General features: G+C 38.1%; 1 protein-coding gene across 9 annotated transcripts in view; it reads right to left on the reverse strand.

Moving 5' to 3' along the window:
* LARGE1 (LARGE xylosyl- and glucuronyltransferase 1) overlaps positions 1 to 26,763 on the reverse strand; it is a 290,753-nt gene that overhangs the window by 201,347 nt on the left and 62,643 nt on the right. For 5 of the 9 annotated variants that reach the window (XM_054192882.1, XM_054192875.1, XM_054192866.1 and 2 more), the window contains one exon: positions 2,895 to 3,081. In XM_054192882.1, coding sequence (XP_054048857.1) covers positions 2,895 to 3,000 — 106 coding nt within the window. In that variant the 5' untranslated portion in view covers positions 3,001 to 3,081. Of the gene's footprint in view, positions 1 to 2,894; positions 3,082 to 17,650; positions 17,850 to 19,738; positions 19,886 to 26,763 lie in introns of those variants that run through there. The other 4 variants (XM_054192917.1, XM_054192908.1, XM_054192890.1 and 1 more) reach the window with 3 other exon arrangements.

Consider the following 26,763-nt stretch of genomic DNA (forward strand, 5'->3'; position numbering starts at 1 on the left):
GAGTCGGAGACTCCACCACCTCTCTGGGCAGCCTGTTCCAGTGCTCTGCCACCCTCAAAGGAAAGAAGTTCCTCTTCATGTTTAGGTGGAACTTCCTATGCTCAAGTTTGTGCCCATTACCTCTTGTCCTGTTGCCGGGCACCACTGAAAAGAGCCTGGCCCCATCCTCCTGACACCCACCCTTTAAGTATTTATAAGTGTTGATAAGATCCCCCCTCAGCCGTCTTTTTTGCAGACTGAAGAGACCCAAATCCCTCAGCCTTTCCTCATAAGAGAGGTGCTCCAGTCCCCTAATCATCTTGGTAGCTCTCTGCTGCATCCTCTCCAGCAGTTCCCTGTCCTTCTTGAACCGCGGAGCCCAGAACTGGACACAGTACTCCAGGTGCGGCCTCACCAGGGCAGAGTAGAGGGGGAGGATGACCTCCCTCGACCTGCTGGCCACACTCTTCTTGATGCACCCCAGGATGCCATTGGCCTTTTTGGCCACAAGGGCACATTGCTGGCTCACGGTCATCCTGTTGTCCACCAGGACTCCCAGGTCTCTTTCCACCGAGCTGCTCTCCGGCAGGTCAGCCCCCAACCTGTACTGGTGCATGGGGTTATTCCTCCCCAGGGGCAGCACCCTACACTTGCCCTTATTGAATTTCATAAGGTTCCTCTCTGCCCAAATCTCCAACCTATCTAGGTCTCTCTGTATGACAGCACAGCCTTCTGGTGTGTCATTTGGTTAAATATTTTAACTGATCTTAGTTTTTAATCGACAAAGGTTAAAACATATCCCATCCAAAAATTAAAAGAAAAAGAAAAAAGATAAAGAAAAATAACGGGAAGAGTTTATATAATTTCCAGTCCTTTTCCAGTGAAGGCTTTTTAATAGGTAATGGGCTTTTCTCCCTGGTTTGCATTTAAGATTAATTCACACCGAGAGCTTTAAGTCACTTCAAATACCATGTAGCAGCAAATTTCAAGATTTGTATTGAGCTCTCTGTAAAAACAAAGGATTCTACACACACAGAAATTTAAAGCAGTATGCTATTATCAATTGTGGACACAATTAAAATAGTCATTATGACAAGGCAGCATAATATTCTTCTAAAAGCAAAAAGGTGAGACCTACGTTTGCTCAGCTTTTAAAAATCAAACAAAATCAGTACTGTTCTGCCTGCCAGATCATTAGTTTTCAAGTATGCAGGCAGCACCCCTTATATTTCCAATTTAACATGAATCCCATAAGTGTTTCATTCTAGAATGAGCTCATAGAGTAACTGCCCATTAAGGCAGAATTTTAAGTAACCAAATAAATTTGCATAAGCAAATATTTGTAGCTGGCATGTAACTAATTCAGAAATGTATGTAATACACACTGAAAATCTTTACACGTTCTTACTTGTAACTTGGAGTCCAATTTTGTTTTGAAACAAAGCACAAATTTGTCAGCCAAGGTTACATGAAAGAAGCTTGACATTTTAAACAATGCCTTTTTAAAATTATCAGACTGTAAACTAGTGTTTGAATAGTTTTTAAAAGGCTGAAACACCTTTCCTCATGCCAAGATAACTACAAAGACTGAACAGCTTTTTTCACTCTTGCCAAAATAACACACCTATTGCCAAACACAAAACGCTCCATCTCAAAATAAAAAAAAAAGGTAAGAAAGCTACAAAGTAACAAAAAGTGATCCAGCATCTTCTAACCTCACCTAACTGAAGTATCACGGCTGAATTCCTTAAAGGCCAGAAAAAAAATTCACCAGATAGACAATTTAAAAGGCAAAGTAGTGCTTATTCCAAGTCTGGTTATAAAAACTGCTAGTTATATAGCTACAAGTCATGTACCTATAAACTCGAGGATTTCCACCTGAAGAAAGAATAGGGCAGGAAGATATTCCAGCTATATTAACCCACTGCCACCCAGAGGAATATGGATTCAAACTGATTTTATATAAAGAGATTTATTTCATATAGGTATTCATTGATTTTCTGTGCTCAGCCTTCTAGAGCTGAGCACAAGCATAGAGGCTGTAGCCAGAACTAATAATCTTCACACAAAGGCAAGAAAAGAGTCTCGTGTTTGCAGGTTTTGTCCATGTAGGCATTTATATAACCAAATCAGGAGCCCATAAAACATTTCACGGAGTTCTTTGCTGCTACATTTACACCTTCTGGAGCAACATCCCACCACTGTCAGACATTCCATAAGCTAGGTACCAGTGTGTTCCTTCATGCCATGAGCAGCAGCACTGGACCGCTGGACAAGAGAAAGCCTGCATCTGAGTGACCATAACCTAGCAGAACCCACTATGCAAAGAACCACGCCAGACACACGTTTCCCTGACTTGTACTGTAGGCCCTCCATGCTCTCATAGCTAGTTACATTTTCTGCTTTGTGTCCCCAAATCACACTCAGTGGCCCGTGTCATTCATACATATAAGATCTAACACACAGGTTCATAAAAACAAAAGCTCTGTAAAGAGTGCCCAGAATACATATGGATACCTTTTTAAACACACTTAAATAATATTAAGGGAAGATCTGAAATTGGATGTAAATTTTAATTAAAAGTAAAACCTTACAGGGCACAGGATAGATCAACTTTTAAAAACTAGAAAACACAGAGAAGAAATGAGCATGGTAGGGGGGTTTTGTTGCACTTTTTAAAAGTTCAAAGACAAGGGGAAAATCAAGTAACCAGGGCCAGCAATTACCTCCTCCTCGGCAGTGAGAACACAGTAAGGAAGGCCCTTTATTGAAATTTGCACCTTGGGAACTATTTCCTGTGCAAGCCAAACCAGATTTATTTAAATAAAATCAATGATGTCTGATCTGCATTTTTCTGCCCTGATACAAATCATTGAACACCCCACCCCCATCCCCAGCCATTATTCCCCTCCTACCTTCAAAACTCCCAGCAAACAGATAAATCCATGTAATGGCTGGGACAAAAAGGACGGTCAGAGAGGCAGCCAGGAATTTCCGTCGCCCTCTGCAGATTCCCAGCATTCTCTCAGGAGTGCAGATTCCCAACCCAGTGCTGTTCCTATGTCGGAAGCAAATAGTCCACGGCCTCCCACATATTACTCCCTGAAAAGGAAAAAAAGAAAATTAACAGCTTATCTCTCTACTGAAAGGTAGACTATGACAGTGTTCCTAAAGAGTTAAAAGAACAAGGCTAAAAATAGGATTACTGCAATTGCAAAGCAGTACCCATTTCAAAATTATCCACGACTACTTAATAATAAAGCAAGTTTTAGAAGTCAGACTAAGACAGTAAGTCAATAAAACACATCATATCACCTAAACACACACTAAGCTAATCTTACGAAGAGATATTACCTTCATTTGTTTTTTTGCCACCCTTTTAACTCTACAGAAACTCTGGGTTCTTTGATGCCTGTGTGTGCTGGTGCCCCTGGGCAAATAAGAGAAAGCCACCCATATTTCTTCACCTGTTCCCAAAGAGCAAAAGTCACGCCAGTGAATCAATGAGCTGGCTGCAGGTGGTCATGAACTCAAGAGGGTGAACTGAAAAATGAAAGGTAAAGCTGGGGGGCAGAGGGACGTTATTAAAATGACCCACTTTGCTAATCAAAAAGCAATGCTGATGAACTGCTATATATAAAAGGGGAGAAGAGAAAGAGCAAAATGGGCAAGGAGGCTTCCTTAGGCACAAAAGGGGATAACAGGAGCTTTCAACTGTATGCTGAAGAAAAGAAAGCGATTCTGCAGTGTACCTGTTTTTATGAGAAAAAAATAGAATCTTTATTTGTTTAAATTATTGTTCTGCATTTCAGAGGCCAAAATGGCAAAATAATCTGATTATTTTTATTCACAGCAAAATGAATATTCCCACACTAGTGCAGGCATGCAGGGCATAAAGATAATGTTTCACATCTTTTTGCTGACTTTCTGAAAGGGTAGGAAAGGCTAGTGCTAGACTAGAGAAGTCGAAGAAGGAAAGCGAGGTACTAAGTCCGTGCATATCTAGTTCAGGACTTAACATTTTCTAATTTTAAAAAAAGGATCAGTCTACAAGAATGATAGGGAAAGAAACACAGACAGACTATGGCAGTACGAGGTGTTTAATAACAGTGCCTTTTGGCTCGTGCTTAAACTAGTGCTAGAGCTGAAATCAGCAATTAAAACGTTTCTATACTGACACATTAACAATGGCTACTGTGTGCCTTGAAAATATGCCTGAGCTCTACAACTCCAGATACATTGCAGTGAAAGTCAATTCTGAAATCAAATTACTGGAAAAATGAGAATTATAGACAAGAGAAATGGGTTCAGACAAAGAACTCCGCTGCTGGAGATACCTGCCTGCAGTAATCAGGCAAACTTACAGCTGTTCCTTGAACATTCAATAGAGCCCACTTTACTACACTACAGTTTAAGAGCCATGATAGTACTCCTGACCTTGGAACTGATAAAATGAACTATAATTTGTCCAGAGCCAGCACAAAACGCATTCCATTGTGTCAGCTTTTCAACGCAATGAATGCCTCACCACAGAGATTTTGCACAAAATATGTGGACAGACTTAATATTAAGAACTGTGGTATTAGAGTCAATGTGTTACAGACACACATTTGGTAGATAAATTGTGGAGAACTCTTATCTTCATTCACTGTATTTGGGTAACGATTATATTTCATTTCTTTTCCTTAAATCACATAGGTTGTACAACTACCCTGAACAGAGTCCTTTACATGCCTACTTGAAAACCACAGATAATTCTCCTGGCTTACGTGGTTTATACTTGCTGTATGTGTGCATATCGTAAAGTGCCTACTTACTTTAAGTAGGAATATTATTTTTTTTCCCTGTAATATCATGGCATGCATCAGTGACATCAATCTGTGCATGGAAAAATGAATCTTTGAAAAAAAAAAAACCTCAAAAGCAGGGTTATTCTCTAATAGCGATATCTTGTAACGCAACATGCATTGGATACATACTGCTTCTAACCATGATAGCTGTAAAACCCACAGGTAGTGAAGCAAGAGTCAACACCATGTGTTTCTGAAATCGTGCTGTTACAAGTACACTGATACAAGTTTTTTGGATAATGACATACAGACTCTGAAGTTTGGGGTTATAGTGCTGGTAGTGGATTAATTCATCCTGGGGCTGCATATTTAAGAAATAATTCAATTTTTCTATATGTGCTTTTAAATATCCATGCAAGTTAAGTTTCTGAATAGGTCAACATGGAGGACAAAATCCAGCTTTTCTGCCCCATGAATGTCAAGTATCCTAAGAATTAAGAAAGTATAAGGAGCAACACTGAACTCCCAATTCAGCTACAAAGGAACGCTAGGGATGTGGCAAATTCAGTTTTCTACAAATTGTCATCATTCAGACAAAACAGCCAAATCATTCTGCACATTCATGCACATCTTTTATCTAACTAGGAAGACATTTGGGAAAATCCTAGACAGACAAGTCAGCTTGTGATGGATGACCCTAGGAAACATTGAGATATTTCTTTTAATTGTGCTTTAAAAGAGAAAAGAGACATAAAATATTTTAAAGGAAGATTCTATCATCTCCCCACCTCCCCAGAGTTGGGAATACCTTCCCTTGAGTCTTAAATATTCATTTTCAGTGTATAAAATCACCACACCTGATGAGTATTTTTTTCCAAACTAGACAACGCATCATGTGCAAATCCTACACAAGCAATTATAAAAAGATCCATGAATGGTAATGAAGATTCATAGCTTAAAGGAAAAAATTTGGACTCAATCATGTATTCATTATTGGTTTTACTTTTAAAGAATTTTACCTAATATACCATCGTCAAATAAATTGAAAGAAGGTATTGCAGTTGTTTGATTTGGTTTTCCTTTCAATTCAACAGGTGCCAGATTGATACCCATCATGAAAGGAAAGTGACTGCCAACACTGGCTAGGGCAAGGGCTGAGCACAGAACAGGGGGGCACTGTGTACATTTCTGCCATATGAGCTTGCCATTGCCTTTCAGACTTCTCCTACAGCGCCCACTGCTCCTCAAGCCATAGTCTTGCTGAATCAGACTGTCACCTGCCCAAAAGGTCTTAGAAAGCATTTTCATGGTACAAGCTAAAAAATGAAGCTACTTTGGATGTGACATTGCCAGCTATATTAATCCTCCCAGTAATAACAAACACTGTAAGATGGTTCACTTCATTTACACAAATGGATGAGCGTTCCTCTTGATAGCTTTTAGTCTTAACAGCTGTGCTAACTAAACACCTGTACTCAGAAATACATAACATGAAATATGTTGGAAGAAAAAAAAAAAAGTTTAAGAAGTAACTGCCCAATTTAAGCACCAATTTAAGGATCTAGGTGAGATACTCCGATCAAAAAATAGCCAATGGCTCCTTTTAATCTGTTGCCCAATGTTAGTATTTTCAGATACAACTAACTGAGCCACAATGAACATCTGCAAATTCAGCCACCTTTATTGTGTTTATCTCAAAGCAGGGGAGATAAAAATTAGCCCCAGAGTGAAAGCGAACGGTTGGGAGAGTTTCTGGTAAGGGGTTTGCAGTTTGAAACATGGTTTCAGCTTCACCCTCCCAGACACAGATACAGAGAAGATGCATGCATTTCAGGATATTCTTCTACCTTGGTCTTCAATTTTCAATGTAATGAATGTGCTCCAAGAACATTCTATATTTTAGGAATAAGTAATACCCACAAAAATTAGCTGTATGTACGTCATGCATGTATGTCTTGCTGCTGTCACTAAGTCAGATGCTCTACACTTCTACAGTACACCCAGTTCAAAATCAACAGACAGTAATTCTGCAACCTCAGGCCAGCACATCCTTGATTACTGCTAATGGTGCTATAAAAGGCTACCAGCTTGGACAATGCCTATGTGAGGGGTCACAGTGGCAATTAAAATAAATTGGGTTTCTCATTACAAAGACTTACTCATGACCTTCTTACCACATGGCAACAGCAAACAATGACTTCTGTTACCTTCACATAGGGTTAAATGCTTCCCTTAACTACACCACCTTGTTAGAGTGGTTGCTTTGTTTTAAATCAAGGATTATCTCCTCAGCTAAGTGTGAAGCAGCTCTCAACCAGTACTAGCAGCACATATATTAAAGCATGTAACACAACACTAATCACATTGGTATTCAGTTTCTATTCATTTATTTTTTTAATTACGGCATGACAGCTCGACTATGTCGGACATTCAGCAGGAGTTCAGTGGAACAATGGAAGTAATTATGAAAACAAAAATCAAACACAATTAACTAGATTTAACTGCTCTACTATAAAAAGCTTTTCCTACTGCTTCATACATTTCCTTGCATTTGTTACAGTTAATCTTATCCCAGTAATCTTCCATTTGTTTTCAGAGCCACTGAAATGAATATGTACAGTTAAAGCTGTTTATACACCAATCCTGTGCCTTAGCTTTGCTGTGTTTCTTGAATTAATGTTATCTAATTCTTTCTGGTTTTCCACACTTGCAGTCACAGAGCCAATGAACAATTTCTACTGTAAAGCTTTTCCCTTGGCTCTGTGTCAATGTAGCATCCGTCCCTTACAAGAGATTTTTCACAGTTTTTTGCCACTCTCGAAATATAAATAAACTTTAAAAAAAAGCAGTATCTTAGCCACTATTTTTCTGTTTTTCTTTAAAATGTTGCTAATGTAGGCTTATAATGAGTTTACTCCTTCACAGTCAGCTTTTTATCTTGCAGCTTTGCAGTGTTCCAATTACGGAAGTTGGTTATCACGTGACAAATTTTTTATCATATTAGAAAAAAGTTTGGTACCATAAATGGAATAACCTCAACATCATGAAATAAAAGATGAAATAATTAAATGGTAAATCATTATTTAAATAAACATCCCTTTGTTAAGATACTCTACTCAAGTTCTTAGAACAGAAATAGCATTTTGAAGGAAAACACCATCTTTTCCCTCATCAACCTCTTCCTCTCCTCCCACATAGAACGACGTGTTAGAGAAACAAATCTAAGGCTCCCTTTGCTACCAAACTCTGAATTTTCTTGGCATTGGAGACCTTTCCCCCAAATCAGACTTCTTAATCCTATGGTATTGTGACTTTAAAGAAGGATTTGGAGTAAACTCAGACTCAACAACCACCTCAGAAGTTCTGTGAAGCCACTTTAAAGTGTACAGCAGAGTTTCCAAATGCTACCAAATTTACTATTTCTCAACTAGTTACAAGAAAATAGTCCTATCTATAAAAGAGAAAATAACCAATAAGTTGACAGCACAAATGAGTTCTGCCTTGGAACTGTGCTAACTGCTCCGAGGGCACACAGGACTGACACCTTCTTTTATATCTTCACTCAGTACGTGCCATGGCTCAAGGAAAATTCTATTAGCTTCCTGTTAATCAAAGTTTTCTAGAAGGTTCCAGCTATAACCAACACCAGCACAAAAATGGGGTTCTATCCTGACAGTTGAGTAGTCACAGACAGAGAGAAGTAAATAAATAATATGCTTTCACATTTTTCCTTTTTCAATTTTATGTATTCCTGTATATGTATGTACAAATATATATATTTATATATGCATTTTTAATGGAGTTCCTTTTTCCCTTCAAGCCTAGACTTTTCAAAAGAAGGAGAGCCTGCAACTTTAAAAATCATTATCAAGGAATAACACAATTTAAGATCAACAGGATAAGAGTCTCTTCCTAAGCCTCAACTAAAATGTCACTGTTAATATGAGGGGGAAAAAAATCTATCAGTTGAGAAGAGATAGCAGCAACAAAACACAATCACCACAGAAAGATCAATCTTGCCTGCTATTCACATTTCATTTGCAACTCAAGAATGATACTTATTTTCAAAGCAGCTACTGACCTGGTTTTTCAATGAGTTCTCCAAACTCTGCTTTACTCTAGCCCCTCATCTATATGGGCATATAGCACCAGTATTTCCTGACTCCCCAATTTATCTCAGGACTTGGCATAGTTCAAAGAAAACTTAATGAGTCTGACTTGGTTTGTGTATGGCAGAAGTCTAACAAGTTACTATATATACATACTAAGAATACCTTAGAATTTGAGAGCCTAACATCAATAAATTATAAACATACTAGAGACCATGGGCAACCAGCAGTAATCACTGTGAGAATCTTTCAACAGTAAAGCAATTCTGCTCCACAATCATGGTTTACACTCAGACTACAGCATTATTATGTATCTGAATTTCAGGCTTAAAAAGAGCACAAAGCTCCAAATGCAGGCCTCTCCACCTGATATAATGGCAGGAGGAAAAAGTAACATGCTGCCTGTTCTTGGTTGGAGAAAAACATCAGTATGTTGTTGTATCATTGGTCTCCCTATCTCTATACCTGGGCATCTTTCCCCTCCATAATCAAATCCCAAAGAGTCATAGGTTTGTCCATCCATTAATTCCCTTTCTTAGGCATTGTGTGCATGCAACCACATAGAAAACAAAATGGTCTTTAAATCGGAAGTATGGCACTACGTGCAACATACCTAACACCTCTCAAGAATTTTGATGCTAATACTTTGCTTTACAGCTAAAGTTCTTGGATGTTTATTCAAAAGCAGAGTTTACCTTCTTTAGAATCCTCTACATAAAAGCTGCTCTAACAAGGAAATTGATTGAAGATTCAGAAGAAACTTTTGCCCAGGAGAAAACAATTATTGCTTGAAGTTTTCCTCCCTGATAAAAGAATCCATGTCCCTCTATGAAGCAAAGTTCCATTATTTAAAAAAAAACGAAAACCCTTTTATTTTACTGCATAGATCTCAAACTACAAGTTACTTTTACATAGGGATTTGTAACACGCTTACAGCAGCTACTTACTTGTCAGATGGAAATAGAAGTTGGCATCATACTTGTCAATTGCTCTTTATGAAATACTCAAATTAAAAAAATAAAAAGAAGTGGACCCAGGTGGCCCTCTCCTCAATCCTGACAGTGAGGAGGAAGGAGCTGAGGACTGTATGGATCCTGTGGGTCAAAAATTGGTTGCACAGCTGGTATTGACATGAGAGATTTTGCTTTTACAAATGTGGGACCCTGTCTGAGAATGGAGGACTGTTAACAAAAGACAGGATCCACCTGACTACATGGGGCAAAAGTGTCTATTCCAGTAGGTTTGCTTAATTGCTTAACTATTACTAAACCCACAAATATTTCTATCAAATTTATATAAAAATAAAACAAATTATGTAATAAATTCCAAGAATTGCTGGGATTTTCATATTTGAATAATCAAGGAATCGGCAAATAGATAAAAAAAGTAGCATGTATCTGGCCATGATTGAAAGCAGAAGACAGATCCTTCGCTATGATTACAGTGCTGCTTCACTAAGCACATTATACAGTCTCAATAGTTCTTTGATGCTACTACAGAATGTAAAATAGCACCATGAACTGTGAGTTACTTTTTAAAGTAAGTTTCCTGCTGAAATCTTGTGCGTCAAGGTCCAGTATATATTTGTTCTTAAATATTATACCATCCAGGAAGGCTACAAGGACTATCCATTTCCCTAGGCTTTCCGACAGCTGAGTTCTATACAAGCTGATGGGAAAGGTGCTTCCCCCACCCCATCCTCCTCCTTTTTACTGACATAGAAGCAAAGCTCTTGCAGAGTAATTTAGCATCAGGGACTTTTTTAAGTAGGGAAGACAGCTGTGGATTTAGGTTATTTCACACAGGACTATTCCTGAACACTGGAACACCGGAAGAGGGCTTGATAAACTGGAATTTACAAATACAGATTTCTCATGGCTTGTTATTTGGCACTACACAGATTAACGTGGGTATTAGACAAGAATGGCAGGCAAGTTTAATGCAATTACAAAAAGAGTACGAAAGGTGTTACCAAAGCTGAACAAAGCCGTAGAAACTAGCCTCAAGAGGAGACGCTGACAAAAGCACTTACTGAAGAATCCAAATTTTCCATGTGTAGAGTTAGCATTTCAATAGAATCACAGAAGAGTTTAGGTTGGAAAGGACCTCTGGAGGTCATCTAGCCCAATCCTCTGCTCAGAGCAGGTTGAATACTGTTCTTTCAAAGCGAACTGTAATTTGGATAGCTCTTTACTCTTCATTACCATCTCAGGGAGTGTTGTCTGCCTAAAGAAAAAGGGCAGTGGGCTCAGGGTTTCTATGTTCTCTCCCCACATTTCCTCAAATTGTAGTGATTTTCACTTAACATTTCATTGTTCCTCTGCATGAGAACTTCATTTTTTCTAATCTCCTACTGATCTCATTATCATCATCACTGTTCTCTCAAGTTCCTATAATGCTGCAATTAGATGAAGGTGCAGAAATAATAAATATAAAATATTTATCAAGTCCCGTGTAAAGAAAATGAATATACTGAAAAGAATGACCTTATTCAAATGCACATATTTAACACTTCCACTTTAAATTTGATTATAATTCATCATTTTTGGGGCAGATGGGAGGTTGCCAGATCTTTTCTAACAAAAGGAAAAGAGGATAATGATGATGCTGAGGATCATCAAAGGATGTAGAGGACTGTGCAGTCATGGACATGTCATATAACACAAGAGCATGCTTTCCACTGGCTGGTGTTTGAACTGAGGGGAGAGAAGGAGAGGAACAACACCTCTTACTGTCTCTCCTAACTCTGCTTCTACATTCTAGTATCTTTTAAGACAATTTGACTCTTTCTGTATTGTACTGGCAATCATTAATATAAACCCAGAGCAGAAGTAAAGTTAACCTCTAGAAACTTCAGCAGTGGGTCTTCCGAGAGTAGACAAAGGCTGGTTAAGAGTCTCAGAGAAGAATTAAGGTGAAGTTCCTCACTCTCTAGTCTGAGACTGTTGCCGACTGGATGGAATACTTCACTGGAGTGAGATAATGAAGTGGGAATGACTGAAATTCATATTATGAATATTCACAGATTTAAATGATATTCTGAAACACACCTGAGCTTTCTATACTGAAGACTTATTTCTGCAACAATTCTGCATATTAGATCTTAATAATAGTTTCAACCCAAAAGATCCTTAAATATAGCTTTTTACAAACACGTGTATACAAGCACACGTATATAAGTTCAACTGATACCAAAGCCAAAATAATACATTTGACACATATTTTGAAGCAAAGCTGGTCTAACTACTGGAGCTGCAGTTAAAATAACCCCATGCATACCAGTACTGTTTAATAACTTTGCTCCCTTGCTTGTTCCAGATATACTATGGTTTTCCACACATCTCTTGACTCCTGGGCTTTCTTTCAGAGTGAGCCAGCTAGGCCTTTCTGACATGGAATCAGTGGAAGTTTTGATGGAGATTCACCACCAGGACCATTCCCTACAGACAGCATGGACGAGATTGCTCCCTGAGCACTATAACCATCCCCCCGCACTGCCTCAGCGGGTCTGCTGCCTTCAGGCACTGCTATCATGCAATGCCTCGAGAAATGACACCACACACCCCTTTGCATCATGTCATGACTTGGGTGAATTGTGGCAGTTTTTCTGTAAAAAGGAAAATAACAACGTCTTGGGACTCAAAGGAGATCTAGGCAAAGCATGTTATGCACCATGGATGCAGGCAGCCCACTCTACAGGGGCCAAGTGCCGTGAATGACGGCCTTTCTGTACCTGTTGGCCTGCAGCTCAGGATGTGCTCTCTGGAGGCAATGCCTTTGGCAGTATAAATGTCATTGCTATAATGTCTGTTTTGTTATCTACAGATGGTCTACCCTGTTCTTGTATCATAAGCGTTATCTTTTATCATGACCATATGGAGCACAATATTTAGAATCTACGGGCCATGTAAACTGCAGGTACACAGCAGATATAATGACCATAAACTAAAGGGGGTCAATTCTGCTATACCAGTACAGAAACTGGGATCACGATACTCACCCCAATGCCAATGTTTTGCCAATAAGATAAGATAGACCTTAATATGTATTGCAATAGATAGCAATAATCACTATAGATCACTGCATTTTATGCAAAAGAATGTTCTCAGTTGCTCATGGGGAACTGTTAGTAAGACAGCATGAAAATACAATGATTGTGAAACCAATTCTAGCGTACTTCTAAAAATATAACTTTTAAAAACTTTTTCTGTTGCTAGGAGATACAAAAATATAGGACATAACAATGCAGTTATTTGAAGGGCAACAAAAGTAGTCCATAGTATTATGAAAAATGTACCACATTATTATTAGCTATAGTCATTCACACAGACTGGTTGATTTTGACAACAAATTATATAATATTGTTTTTCCAAGATTCACCCACAGCTATGAGGATACATGTTGGTACTTGCAGTGATTGCACATTATTGCACAGCTGAAGGAGAAGGAAAATCATTTATTTCGAATACAACAATGAAACTGCATTAAGAATATTTGAAAATTTAGAGAACATGCTCAAATCAAATGGTATGAACATTGATCATATGTCATCATTTGCGGTTCATAGTACTTATGTTAACTTTGGGATACACAAGTTAATAGAAAATTAGAGTATTTTTTTCACCACTAATTGCTAGGAAAAATATATATTGCATATATTTTACAGGCAACTTATAATTTGGTCTTGAAAGTTCTGAAATTAAGTTTTCAATCACTTTTTCTTATTTCTCAAAAAAGTTTCAAAATGTTAAGACTTATTTTGCCTGTTTTGTTTTATGGAAATGCCAAGGCATAGCTTGTAGTGACTATATTTTTTATACCATGCTATTAAAAGAAAACTAAAATATATTCCACTTATTAGAAGTTGCTCTGGTACATCAGGTGAAGAAAGCTCAAATGCATGTTTTGAGGATGTTAAGAATGACAAAGGTGGAGATGAGGGACAGGCCTACTCAGTGACGTAAGGCTCTTTATACCTCTTCTATAATATACTAAAAATCTCTTGTACAGTCTTAAGATCTCACATTTGCTGATATTTAGACATAATTTTGTAACTACAGGGTAACTTATAACCTAAACAGCTGATTCTTTTGAATCTTTGAAATAATCTTTGAAAATATGACATATTTTCAATTATATATAGCATAATCTTTGAAATTATGATTGGGCCATAACAATATTTCTTATCTTTTACCTAACCTAAAATATACCCTGTGAAAGCAGAAAAAAATGTTAAGGGGTTTCTTTCAGTAATATGCATTAGCTCTAAAGTGCATACCATTGACTTTGTATTTTGGTGGCACCACGCAAAGTCATCATTATTTGATTCAATTTCTCTAAAATGAGATAATTTTTAAAAGAAAATACATTGATTCCTGAAGGGTTTCGACTTGATAAAATCCTAAATATGGATGTTAATTGTTTGTATTTTATGTCCTCTTTTAGCATTATGTAAGAAAATGGACTAATGTTTCACATTTGAAAACTTGTGAAATGTATTCGTTTCTAGCTCACATACAGTAGTTATAAGAATATTTTACTTTTTAAAGAGACTTGAATAGATTAAAGAAACCTGTTAATATTGATTGTTATAGCTGACCTTAAAATTGTATTTCATTTCTACAGGTAAAGACTTTTACAAACTAATTTTGAAAGGGAGAGACAGTGAAATATGTTGAAAGCGACAGTAAGTACCATTTTAAATAAGAACTTGAAGCTTTAGATATTTGGGCAGTAGGGCTGAAGACTCTAAAAATGTATATTTGAGTGAAAAATATGCCAGAGAAAATGGCATTCCTGTAAAATGCCCCTTAAACTATGGTAATATGTCTTATTTCTGCGTAAGTGGCCGTTTTAACAACAAGCATTAGCAACCTGGGAACCCCAGGAATTGAAAAAAGAATTGAAAAAAGAGGCCCTACCAGCCTGGGAGATGGGAAGAAGGACTGCTCTTCTCATTTTCTTAAATACAGAAATTTCTTTCTTCTTCTAATCTTTAGATTAGAAAGCTTTGAAAGTTCCTATCTTAATTTACACTTGCAACTATGAAAACCAGGAACAAGCTGAAGTTATAGTAGAACTTCAAGAACCGAACTTGACATAAAATGCCACCTCCTCATGGCTCCTGAGAAAATCGTAGGGGTTAGCCCTGCTGTTGTAGGCATTACTGAAAATGCACATATCTCTTGGAAGCAACTTCAAACCACCAGTGGATATTGATCACAAATTCAGGCTGTTATCATGCAGCTCCTGAAACTTCTTAGTCTGATTCAAGCAGATACATGTCAACTGGGTCTGCTATGTTGCACTGTCTTCCAAACACACATTGCGATAATGACCTGTTTATAAACTTTAATAAACAGATGCCTGGAGTAGTTAGTATCCGATCAAGGTAGAGGTCCTTCAGTATGTTAACCATTGAGAAGACCTTACCAAGTATTCACATGGAAATAAGAATCCATCTTAAGACCTTTTCAGATTAATGCTATAAACCAGTAGTATGAAGGAAAGTGGAACATTATAGGTTGAATCATGTCTTTTTAGTGCCTAAAAACACTTCAGAAGAAGTAATGTTGAATGTGTAATACATCTTGAGGTATTTTTTGTCATCTTTAAAGCTATATTCAATAATATGATCAAACACTCTATGTGTCATTCTTCTAATACTTAAAGTGATGCTGGCAAATAATTACAGAAAAAAGTTCAGAAGGAAAACTGGCTTTTGCACAGAAATGATAGCAGGATTTTATCAGGCTTGAAAAATTGTGAAACACTGAAAGAGCCTTTGGGAGAATATAATTTTACTAATTGTGATACTAAAATACTTTAGCAGCATAAACTGGGGGGGGGGGGTTAGCTACTCTCAGCCTTCATTTCAAAGTCTCAACTTTTTTTAAGCATTTCTAACATTCCTGTAATGTACCCTCATATTAAGATACCAGGATCTCCAAATTAAATGTCATAATATTTGCATGTCTTCTGGAGTCCATGGGTCTCTTAAGTAAAAAATTTAAGAATTTAAGGAAAATTGAGTTTACTTGGTTACACAACAAGTCCATGATAAAGTTAGGAGAAGCATCTAAAAAATCTAACTGTAGTGAAAATATCTCATCTAAGCAATACCTCAGTCCTCATTAATATTTTTCACAGTAGCTCAGTAATACTCTTTAAGTGTCACTAACAAAGACTGATGTATCAGATCTACACATTTTGTGTACTTTTTAAATTTATTTTTTTCATAATGACATGCTGGATTTTCTGTTTAGTTTTTAGTGCCATCTGCGAGGTTATGAGATTTTGGATAAGAGCATCTAAAATTGTTTCACTGTGTGAGTAATATGAAAGACTTAGAGGTACAAAAATTCAAAAGTTTATGGGGAAAAAAGTTCAATCACCATGCTAATAGCAGTAATATTATCGATTGAAAGCCTACAGCTAGTATGACATATGTCCCAGAAATTCAATCTCCATTCCATTTGGTGAATCAATGTGGAAAAAAACCCAGGGAAATGGGCAGTTTCAGCTCTAACTGAGAAAGAAGTCAATGAGTGAGTTTACATCAGCATTTTAATTCAGAGCGGGAATACCTTCATCCCTTTTGACACAATCTCCCCAACATTCCTGCTTACTCGAGGCTGAGCTACATGATTGAGGTGTCTGAGAGGACACAAACTGGATACCCTTAGGATGAAACAAAAACCAGAAGATGCATTCCAGAGTGTATGCTAAAGGATGCTACGGATGCTCAGCTGCTGGGACAAGACTGTAACTAGCCTACTGTAAAAACCTTGAATGAATGCAGCCTGTGTATCAGGTCCTCGGCACCAACAATTTCACTCCACAAATCCACTCCTGCTGGGCCTCAGTATTTGCTAACACGGACAAAGCTGTACCACTGTATCAAGCTGCAGAAAAAGCCAAAGCCACACAAAATATGATGTGAACTGAAAAAACCCAGTTTCATACAGCTGTATTAATGAGGAATAATTCACAAGCTGTGGTGCTGTCAGGAAAATCAGTGTCTGTGATCAAATGCAAGTTTTTTTCTTCATCTAAAAATTAGACTATAAAAGAATTCCTTTTTTATCATCCCATTCATAACCTGTCTTATGTTGAAGCATAAGAGCTCAGCTAATTAGGTACTTGATAAAGGTAGCTTATTTGGGGCATTTTCCTGCTTTTTCACTTACAGTAGGCAAAGGAGGTAAAGATAAATTACTTACTTAATGTCAACACTTTTTCTCCTCAAATCTACAATTCTAAGCAGTTTTTTCCTCAAAGGTGGCAATGAAAGGAATTAGATGTATTCTAACTTCCAGTGCTTCAAGAGAAATTTTTTAACTAAGACAGACTGAAATTACACGTCCTGATGTTGTAGTTCTAAATGATACCAAGAAAATGTATGAGTTTCAACTAAAAGGGTGCTCCATTTGAAAGCCAGCTATGTAATTCCATAAAGTGCTTGCATTTCTCAGCAACGCACGCTGAAGCGTTGCAATGCCACAGTCAGACGGCAGATGTCACATTTTTTAGCAAGATGACTACATGAGAAGGATCGTCGCTGATGCCTCAATGAAAGGGGAGAGGCAGTAAGAACGAATTAATCTCTCTGACAACGGTAGGCAATACAAAATATGACACGCATTTCCTAGTTGCAGAAAAACATACAGTAGCCAGGCACTGGGAAAAAAAGTCCCACTGAATCCTGGAAGTGAGTGGCTGGCTTACCCACAGAGTGCAAATAACAGTAATACTGTGCAAATAAAAACTTACTTGCAGTCAAAATGGCAAGATTTCTACGTTTTTCCTCCTCACGGTGCAGAAACTTCTTGCACAATCATGCCTATGGGCCTTACCATAGGAGGATCATGTCTGGTAAGTGGTGCGCAAACACAGGAAGTTCTTGCCCCTATAGACCTTGAAACCTAAAAGTATCCAGAAAGAAAATATCCTGATCTTCTGTAGTACAGAGAGTGTCAACGCAGGCTGATCAAGTGCCTTGTCTATAATCAGACTAAGTCTGAAATATGAGCTGAAAAATGGACTCCGAAGACCAAGTCCACCAGCTTAACTGTAAGTTATTCCTCTTTAAAAACATTATTACTATGGAATCGTTTATGCCATGATCAGACCCTCTCTCCTAGTCCAACGCCTGAGAGAATCTACAGGCTCAGGCTGTTTCTCTCAATTACTGACACATTCTTTAGCAGCAGAGTTGAACACTGTTCGGAGTGAAAAATAAAAAATTTAGAAGACACCTATTCTTAATTCTCCTTTGTTTTTTTCCCATTTAACTAATTTTTTGAAGAGATGACCATTTTAGGATGAATTTTTTAGGAAGTTCTCACTGTCACTTGAAGAGTCACTACATTGTTTTTTCCTCTCAAATATTTTAAAACATAGGAAAGTCTAAGACTTTTTTCAAAAGCTTATTTTGCAGTCCTACGATCTGGCATGTGCCCAGTATTTAGTGCTGAATTACAGCTCTGGGAAATAAATGAAACATCATTTCCAAAAGAAATGACAATTTTCACAGCGGTTTACAGATGCATTGAGGGATAAATTCCAGCTTTAATGAGCTGGTCAAAGTCCATCCCAGACAGGAAACTCTAACACTATCTTATACTTGCAGTTCAAAAAAAGTAATTTTTTTTTCTAGGACAGAAAACACTTGCAAAAGAGCTCTGCACAATGTTCTTCAAAAAGCAAAAAAAATGTGTTCTTTCTGTGCTGGGGGACAGGCAGGGCTGCAGCCTCTACCCTAAGGATCCTGAAGGTCTGACCTTTTCTTAGAATCATACAATGGTTCGAGTTGGAAGGGACCTTAAAGATCATCTAGTTCCAACCTCCACTAGACACCTTCCATTAGACCAGGTTGCTCAAAGCTCCATCCGGCCTGGCCTTGAACATCTCCAGGGATAAGGCATCCACAACTTCTCTGGGCAACCTGTTCCAGTGCCTCACCACCCTCACAGTAAAGAATTTCTTCCTAATATCTAATCTAAATCTACCCTCTTTTGGTTTAAAACCATAACCCCATTTCCTATCACTACACTCCCCGATAAAGAGTCCCTCCCCATCCTTCCTGTAGGCTGCCTTTAGGTACTGGAAGGCCGCTATAAGGTCTCCCTGGAGCTTTCTCTTCTCCAGGCTGAACAACCCCAACTCTCTCAGCCTGTCTTCATAGGAGAGGTGCTCCAGCCCTCAGATCATCTTCGTGGCCCTCCTCTGGACCTGCTCCAACAGGTCCGTGTCCTTCTCGTGCTGACGACTCCAGAGCTGGACACAGTACGCCAGATGGGGTCTCACCAGAGCAGAGTAGAGGGGCAGAACCACTCCCCTCTCCCTGCTGGCCATGCTTCTTTTGATGCAGCCCAGTATGCAGTTGGCTTTCTGGACTGCAAGTGCACATTGCCAGCTCATGCTGAGCTTCCCATCAACTAACACCCCCAATTCTTTCTTGTCAGGGCTGCTCTCAATCCATTCTCCACCCAGCCTTCTTGTCCATCCCTACCCAGTGTTACATAAGAAGCCAATGCAGTCCTAGATTTTATTTGCCTACTCATATTCTTCCCACAATGCACATTCTTACAATATTTAAAAATTGATATTACAATAATAATCTTGTTCTTCCCTTCCAATTTTATGTGAGTTGATTTAAGTTGGTCACATTATGCATATGAATAGGAACACTAGCGGGTCTTCTGTTTATGTTCATGAAGAATTTACAGAACTAATACAAAACAATTTCTTTTTACATTTTTACTTTACAGACACAAAAGCAAATGATTATTTTCATGAGTTATGGAGCTGACTTTCACAATCTAGGTCTTATGAAAACAGACATGACACATAAATTACCTTATTCAGTTAAGTTTCATGTTTTTAGGACACAGCAACAGCGCTGTTACGTGGGATTGTGGTCACAGAGGGAGAAAGAAGTGAAGTTTCATGCAGGAGCTACGTACAATCCTAAACACTCAAGCAAACATCACTTTTCCTGAGATGGCATCTGACTTTGCTCTGCAGAGAATTACAGAAAGATTACAGCCTAAATAGGTGTTTTGCAAATAAAACACTAGAATGGGGTTAGCACTCTCTTTCATTACCAAAATAGGGTGATGGACGAAGGAACAAGGACACTAATGAAGCTGATAGGAATGACCTTACAATCTGCTGCCAAGTCAAAAAGGTCATCTCTGTAATGCCCACACATTGTTAAAAATCACGGCTTTCCTTGATAATTGGTAACTGAAAATCAGAGAGACATCCTTACATGCTAACTCAGTTCATACTTTTCCCCTACTCACACTTAAGTGACACTATGATTATTACTTTAGACCCCCATAATTCTTACATTTAGGCAGCATGGAAATCTTATCTGACCCAGTGGGTGCATCATTCACCCTCAAATCCTTCACAGACAGAAAAAAAATGGCTGAGAGATACCCCATGGCTTTTTAGGAAGGCAGCAGAAAAATCAAAATCCAAAATAAAGAAATAGAAGACAGATGAAAACCTAGATTCAAATTATGTAAGACAGACTATTAGTTACTTATTGAAAACAGTCGTCTTGTTATCCTTTACCAAATCCCTAAAATATAATACCTTAAAAAAGGCCTATTCATTTTGTCATTCTTTGGCTTTGCAGAAACAGGAGGTGGTAACAATAGTTTAGGTGCAAAATGAACTGTTTTCTGAAAGGTTGCAATTTAGAGTCCAAAATAAAGTTTGGTTTTTTTAAAAAAAAATCTGCTTTGCCATTGTGGGATGTCGACTTTTTAATAAACCCACTTTTGTGAAGACTGAATAAAAAGCAAATGGACAGGATGTTAGATAATCTCATCTAGGGTCTCTTTTCCACGAAAGGTTGGATGAGATGATCTTTTGAGGTCCCTTCCAAGCTGGGCTGTTCTATGACTCTATGAACAAAACTGCCCATTTTGTGTTAAATACCGCAAGTTCTAGATTTAGAGACTTTCACAGAAGTTATGTGTACTCAATACTTTTGTAAAATAAGGTCTTATAATGTCTCAAATTCAGAATTAAAATTAATATAGCTAGAATTAGCTTCAGATACGTAGGTTCTAAAAAGTTATGACCTAAATTATAATGCAAAAATAGGCCCCAGAAGGGAAAGGTCATACCAATGAGCCACCCCTTTTCTCAGTAAAAAGAAGACAGGGCTTGTAAAAGCATTGAAAGTATCTTCTACCATTTTATTTTAATTTTAGTATTTTTTTACATACCACTTTCAATCATCTCTGTATTGTTTGGCAAATACCTAGAGTTTGGGAAAGGAAATGAAAGACCTTTCCCCTACCTGAGCTCCAATAAAAGAAAGGTTGCTTCATCACTTGCTAGCTGTGATCTTAGCCCTGGAAAAGCAAAGGCTAATCATAATATACAGGATTCTGTAAATAGAAAAGAAACATAATCTACTACCACTCACATATATCAACAAAACACAAAAATCCTCTATAAAAAGGAAGATAACTTTAAGCGATCCTCCCCCCTCCCCCTTTTTTTTTTTTAATTTAAGCAGCAATTCAATTTATTTCACTTCATCATAACAAATTTCTTTAGGAAAACAGTCAACCAGCTAACACAAACCAACCAAAGAAACAGAACACCCACAGCCCCAACAAAAAGACAAAACCAAAAAATCATATCATTGCGGACGACTGAGCCAGCCTCTCTCAAAAGACTAACTGCTATTGCAGAACAGGTATTACAATTCACATTACTAGCACTGATAATGCTTCTTAGCAAAATAAATAAACATCCTCCAACCTCTTTACAAGAAAAAGTTATTTTTTCCATATAATACATTACCTATTCTGCTTATTATGTATGTAATGGACACACACTCTTCTTCTGTCTCTTGGATCATTTAATTACAATATAAGATAAGGAAGTCAGTATCTTCTAGTTTTTTCTTAGTTCATGATGCTTTTACAAGAAGCATAAAGGTCCTATTTTTCAGGCAAAGATTCTGATTAATAAAGGGCCAGAAAAGATAAACATGGAAAGCAGGGCACAGGAATTTCTTCAAGCGCAGTGCTTGTCATAAGGCAACATGGACTCATCAGTTCATTGGATGCTCCACACAATTAAAGTGGTATTTTCTAACTGGGGGGAGGACAGGGGAGAAGGGGAACACTGTAGTGACTCCTCAGGCTGAGATACAACAAAACAGAGCACATAACTACAGCTTTTATGATATATCTCTTTTTCTCAACCCTAGAGAATTCAAAGGGATTATGGAACTTGCTTGTACTTTGACAAAGGATGCTGTTATGTCCCATCAATCAATTAAAAGTGTAGAGATCTATAATAGGACAACAAAGAATAGTTTGAATTAAGTATGAATGGAAATGTATGTCTTGTGAAAGCACAAAATAAAACTGTCAAAAAAGGAATAAGAGATGTCACATGTTGATGGGCACCCCCAAACACACCAGTTATCTATCAACTGCACTTCTGTATGCAGTTGCTCACGAGGTCTGGTTTTGTAAAATAAAAGACAAAATCAAATCATTAAGAGAAAGTGAAAGGAAGGTAAAGAATAGGAATAGAGCTATAAACCACCCAGACAAGGTGGCAGAAGGACAGTGGGGAAATCAGCAATGTTGCCTACTGACTCACAGAGATGGTACAGAATGAAAAGGCTAAGATTGCAATCATTGTCAACTCCTAAAGAGTACAAAAGGTACAGTCAAAAAACACCATGTGATCACCAATCAAGAAAAAAACCAGCAGATATGATGAGGACTTAATAACTGGCATCTTTTACCCTTCGTGGCACTGTAAGTAATCCTAGCCTCATGAATTGGCCACACGTCTTGGTGCTTCTGGATAGGTGAGTAAGAGAATGAAATCAGTGAAAGAATGAGCGGGAGAAAGAAAAATGCATTTTGTGAAAGCAAAATCACCTTCCCCTTCTATAGGGTTTCCACATTATATTTTGTCACAGTAGTTGCAAAAATTACCATCAGTTGCGGCCCCAGGCCAGGGCACTGAAAAAAGTCATATGATGCTTAGCTTAGAGCAATAAGCTTAATACTGTCCTTTGCTGCACAAGTGAACGTGCTTAGGGATGCTGAATCATATGATCCCATTCACAAATGCATGCTTACTACACAGTCTCATGTGAAAACATATGCCACATGATGAAATAACTAGCCCTAAGCGTCTTACACCCCAGGATTCTAATAATTAGGGAAATCTGTTCATAAACAGGAAAAAAGAGCTATGTGTCACTCAAGTATAAACACCCTCATCATGCGAGTCTTTTCTTGCTGTCTTCTATAAAATGAAGCACTGGGAAAGGATAAAGCAACTTAATGTCCTACAGCCAATAAAAGCCAACAGCTCTACTATTACTACTGGTAATAATGCAGCAATTAATTGCCTTTTCTCACACATGGTAGTCTCCACTAGTAGAGCCCCGTGCGTGAATACCAAAACCAGGCAGAGTCCTTCCTCCAGTGGCAACGGGACGAGATTTGTGATGCATACAGATACAAGTCCTACCCCTGCTGTCTCTGTGAAATTCCATACGGTCATGGTGAACAACAGAGTGACAACCATGAAGCAGATGCAGATTTGTTACAGTTCAGTCCCTGGTTAACAGCAATCTGAGAAACTTTTCTGCTCACCCTTTCCAGTTCATACTCTCCACAGAAGGAAACATGCTTACAAACACAACATCACACATGCGCTTGATGTTATTATTTAACTTTTTCCTCCTGTAAGCACCTACAAAGAATGGATTCTCCATTGCGTTTGATGGAACAGTAATAACTTTTAAGCAAACAATAATGCTGGCCCCAAAGAGCTTGAAAGCTGAAAGGCAAAACAAAGGGAGTCAATTTTCCACATCTGAAAAAGCAGTAGTATGCAAAATTGTGGAAGCATTGATAAATAAAGCAGGTTATTATATAAGTAGCCTTATACACTGTAAATACTTGATGCATGGTTAATACTTTAACACCATGCACATTAAGTATGACTGTTTGAAGTTTTAACTCAATAAATTACAGCTTCACTACTCTGCCTTTTTAAAGAGGGTTTTTTCCTTTGAAAAGTATTACAATGTAGCATAAGGCAACATTTCATTAACATGCAAGTGTTGAAAATAATAATAATGAGCCAACACAGTCACAGTTTGCAGCACAGACAGACATTTTTATTTTATTTAAATAAAAAAAAAAAAGTTGGACAGGAAAAAGGAGCCTTAAGAGAAAAGAAGCAGAATATGTTTGCTCTAATGGGAGGTAAAGAAAGAACAAAGGAACTTCTGACCCCAGGCACAGCCAAAAATAAAAGGAGTAATGTGGCTTCTTTCCTCACACAATTGCTGACTCTGTATTCACTTATTCCCATTACGTATCATTCAGATATGCAAAGAAGCTGGTAATTTCTTCAGGGGAGATTTTTGCCACGTTATTTATTAGCTAGGAAATATTTCCTGACACAGGCTGAATTTTTGACAGACTTGCTCAGTTTTGACTCATCCTTTTGATAATTACACAGCAACAGTGCCTATGAATACAAGTAATTTATGTATGCTTCTTATGCTGTGATTATTCCAGAGTTCTCCTGATAGCACTTACTGAGTGATTTCAAATACTATTCATTTTTTAAAAACTTCTACCTATTCATACTACTCAGGGGTTTTTAGCCTGTTTGTTTGTTTTGTCTTAATCTCTAATAATGGTTAGATTTTTAACATCAATAAAAACGGCTCTGTCATGAGTAATGGTATGGCATAAATCCTCTGAAAGCACGAATTGTATTTGTTTCTTAATGCAGTATGCCTCAACTTGCATACCTCTGTCTAACCTTCAATATTCTCTGCTCTTGATTCCATAACAGAGAGATATACAGTTCCTAAGGTGACAAGGCTTTTTAAACCAGTTCTTGTGAGCATCTAACTTGAGCCATCCTAGTGGAAGGCTTCATTTCCATAAAGTAGAATTCAATATTCCATGAAAATCAGGCCTCTTTCAGGCTCCCTAGCAGCAATGGCTTTGGACAGGGGAGAAGGAAGCACATACTGTATGAGAAATGGTCATTTGAGTATGTGATGGTGCAGTACTATTTCTTGTAAGGGTTGAAGATAGCTTTCTCTTTCTAAGTTAGCTAGTTTAGGTGAACATGGAAATGAGATCGCTTTGACATCTTTTCTGCCTCTTCCAGACCTGCATATCTCATAGACTTAAATACTAGATTCATAATGTTAAGTCGCTTTTCACAATTATCCAAAGTTCTAGTAATATTTGGCATTTTTGTGGAATAGCAGCTTGCTATTCCCCACTTGTGCCAGACATCACCGTTTGGTGGGTCCTTTAATCTGCTGTATTTAGTAAAGGAAACAAAAACCTTGGACACCATGTGGGTCTCCTTCCAGTGCCCAGAAGAGCACTGCCAGAAGACACACCGCCCAGTTCCTACATGGGATTGAAGCCATTCTGCCCTCCATTTTCATAGAAGACAGGTACCAGCGTACTGGTTTTGACTAGGACGGAGTTAATTTTCTTCATACCAGCTAGTATGGGGCTACATTTTGGATCTGTGCTGAAAACAGTGTTGAGAATACAGGGATGCTTTTGTTATTGCTGAGCAGTGCTTACACAGAGTCTCAGGACCCGCTCCAGGTTGTGTATCTTCTTTGACTTCTGCTTTTTATTTGGAAGCTTTGCATCAAAATTTGATTTCTTGGAAAGCATCCTGCGTATAGATATTAAAACACTACAGAAGAATCCAAGTTTCCTTTCAAAGAGAAATCAGCATGACAATTAGATGGAAAATGAAGTACTCTAGCAAGCAGTTAGGTAATTTAAAGGTTAGAAAATGACTGGAAAAGCTGTAATGACCTGGTCATTTGCTTGAGAGCAACCTTATACACAATCTTTTAGAGTAACCTAACTCCTGTGGGTGCAGTGGAAAGAAACACACATCAGAGAGCAATAAGGTAAAATGGAGAAGGAACTAAAGAGGAGCAGGATACTGAAAGGGGTTTGACAGAGGACTCTAGCCCTTTGCCAGCACCCCCACTTAGGCACAGAGACAGGGGCAAGGACACCCCCAGCACAACACGAGCACTGGAGCTAGCTACAGCACTGACAGAGTGACTTTTCAGTCAGTCAGTCCTCTATGGTCTCCCAGTAAATAAGAGATGGTTATCAAAGGCAGCTCAGCTCTCTGGGAATGGAGAAGAACTGACAGACCAGAGCCATAATGATCCCATTCTAGCTGCCTTCATTGCGATAGGCATAGATGCATGGCATAGTGGAAGAATACACTGTAACAGACAGGCATATTTGTTACTCTCATACAGTGGGTTAAAGGATTAACTATTCCTCCTATCAATGGTGGAATCTTTGGCAACAATGGCACACAGTGGACTTCTCTAATGTTATAGAAATTATACAACAGTATCTCCCAGTGTTTACTGTTTGTAAACTTTGGTGAGTCTAAGAGTTTACTGTGTCTGCATGTAATCCATCCACATGTAGCTCCTGCTTATTCAACCTCCAGTTCTGTCTAGCCTAAGCAAAGGAAGAAATTACACACTGTCCCACTGTGCCCATGGTGATCTTCAGCGTTTGCACAATGCTGATGCAAGACGGTCATATGGAAACAATCTCAAAGGGTAGACTTAAAATTGTGTTGCAGTGGTGGCAAGAGTCTTAACATTAAATTTTGGAAATTAAGGAAATTCACACCTAATACTATCTATTGCAGTTATACATTATGGGGTTAACTTGCAAGATGCTTATTTTTAAAAAGCTGGCTGCATCCTGTTTATCATGGACATAAAAATAGCCCCAGCTAGCATCACAGAATTCCAGGCAGTTATTTTTAATTTATTCCAAATT

Source organism: Rissa tridactyla, chromosome 1 (assembly GCF_028500815.1).
Source record: "Rissa tridactyla isolate bRisTri1 chromosome 1, bRisTri1.patW.cur.20221130, whole genome shotgun sequence".
In the NCBI taxonomy this organism is placed as follows: Eukaryota; Metazoa; Chordata; class Aves; order Charadriiformes; family Laridae; genus Rissa; species Rissa tridactyla.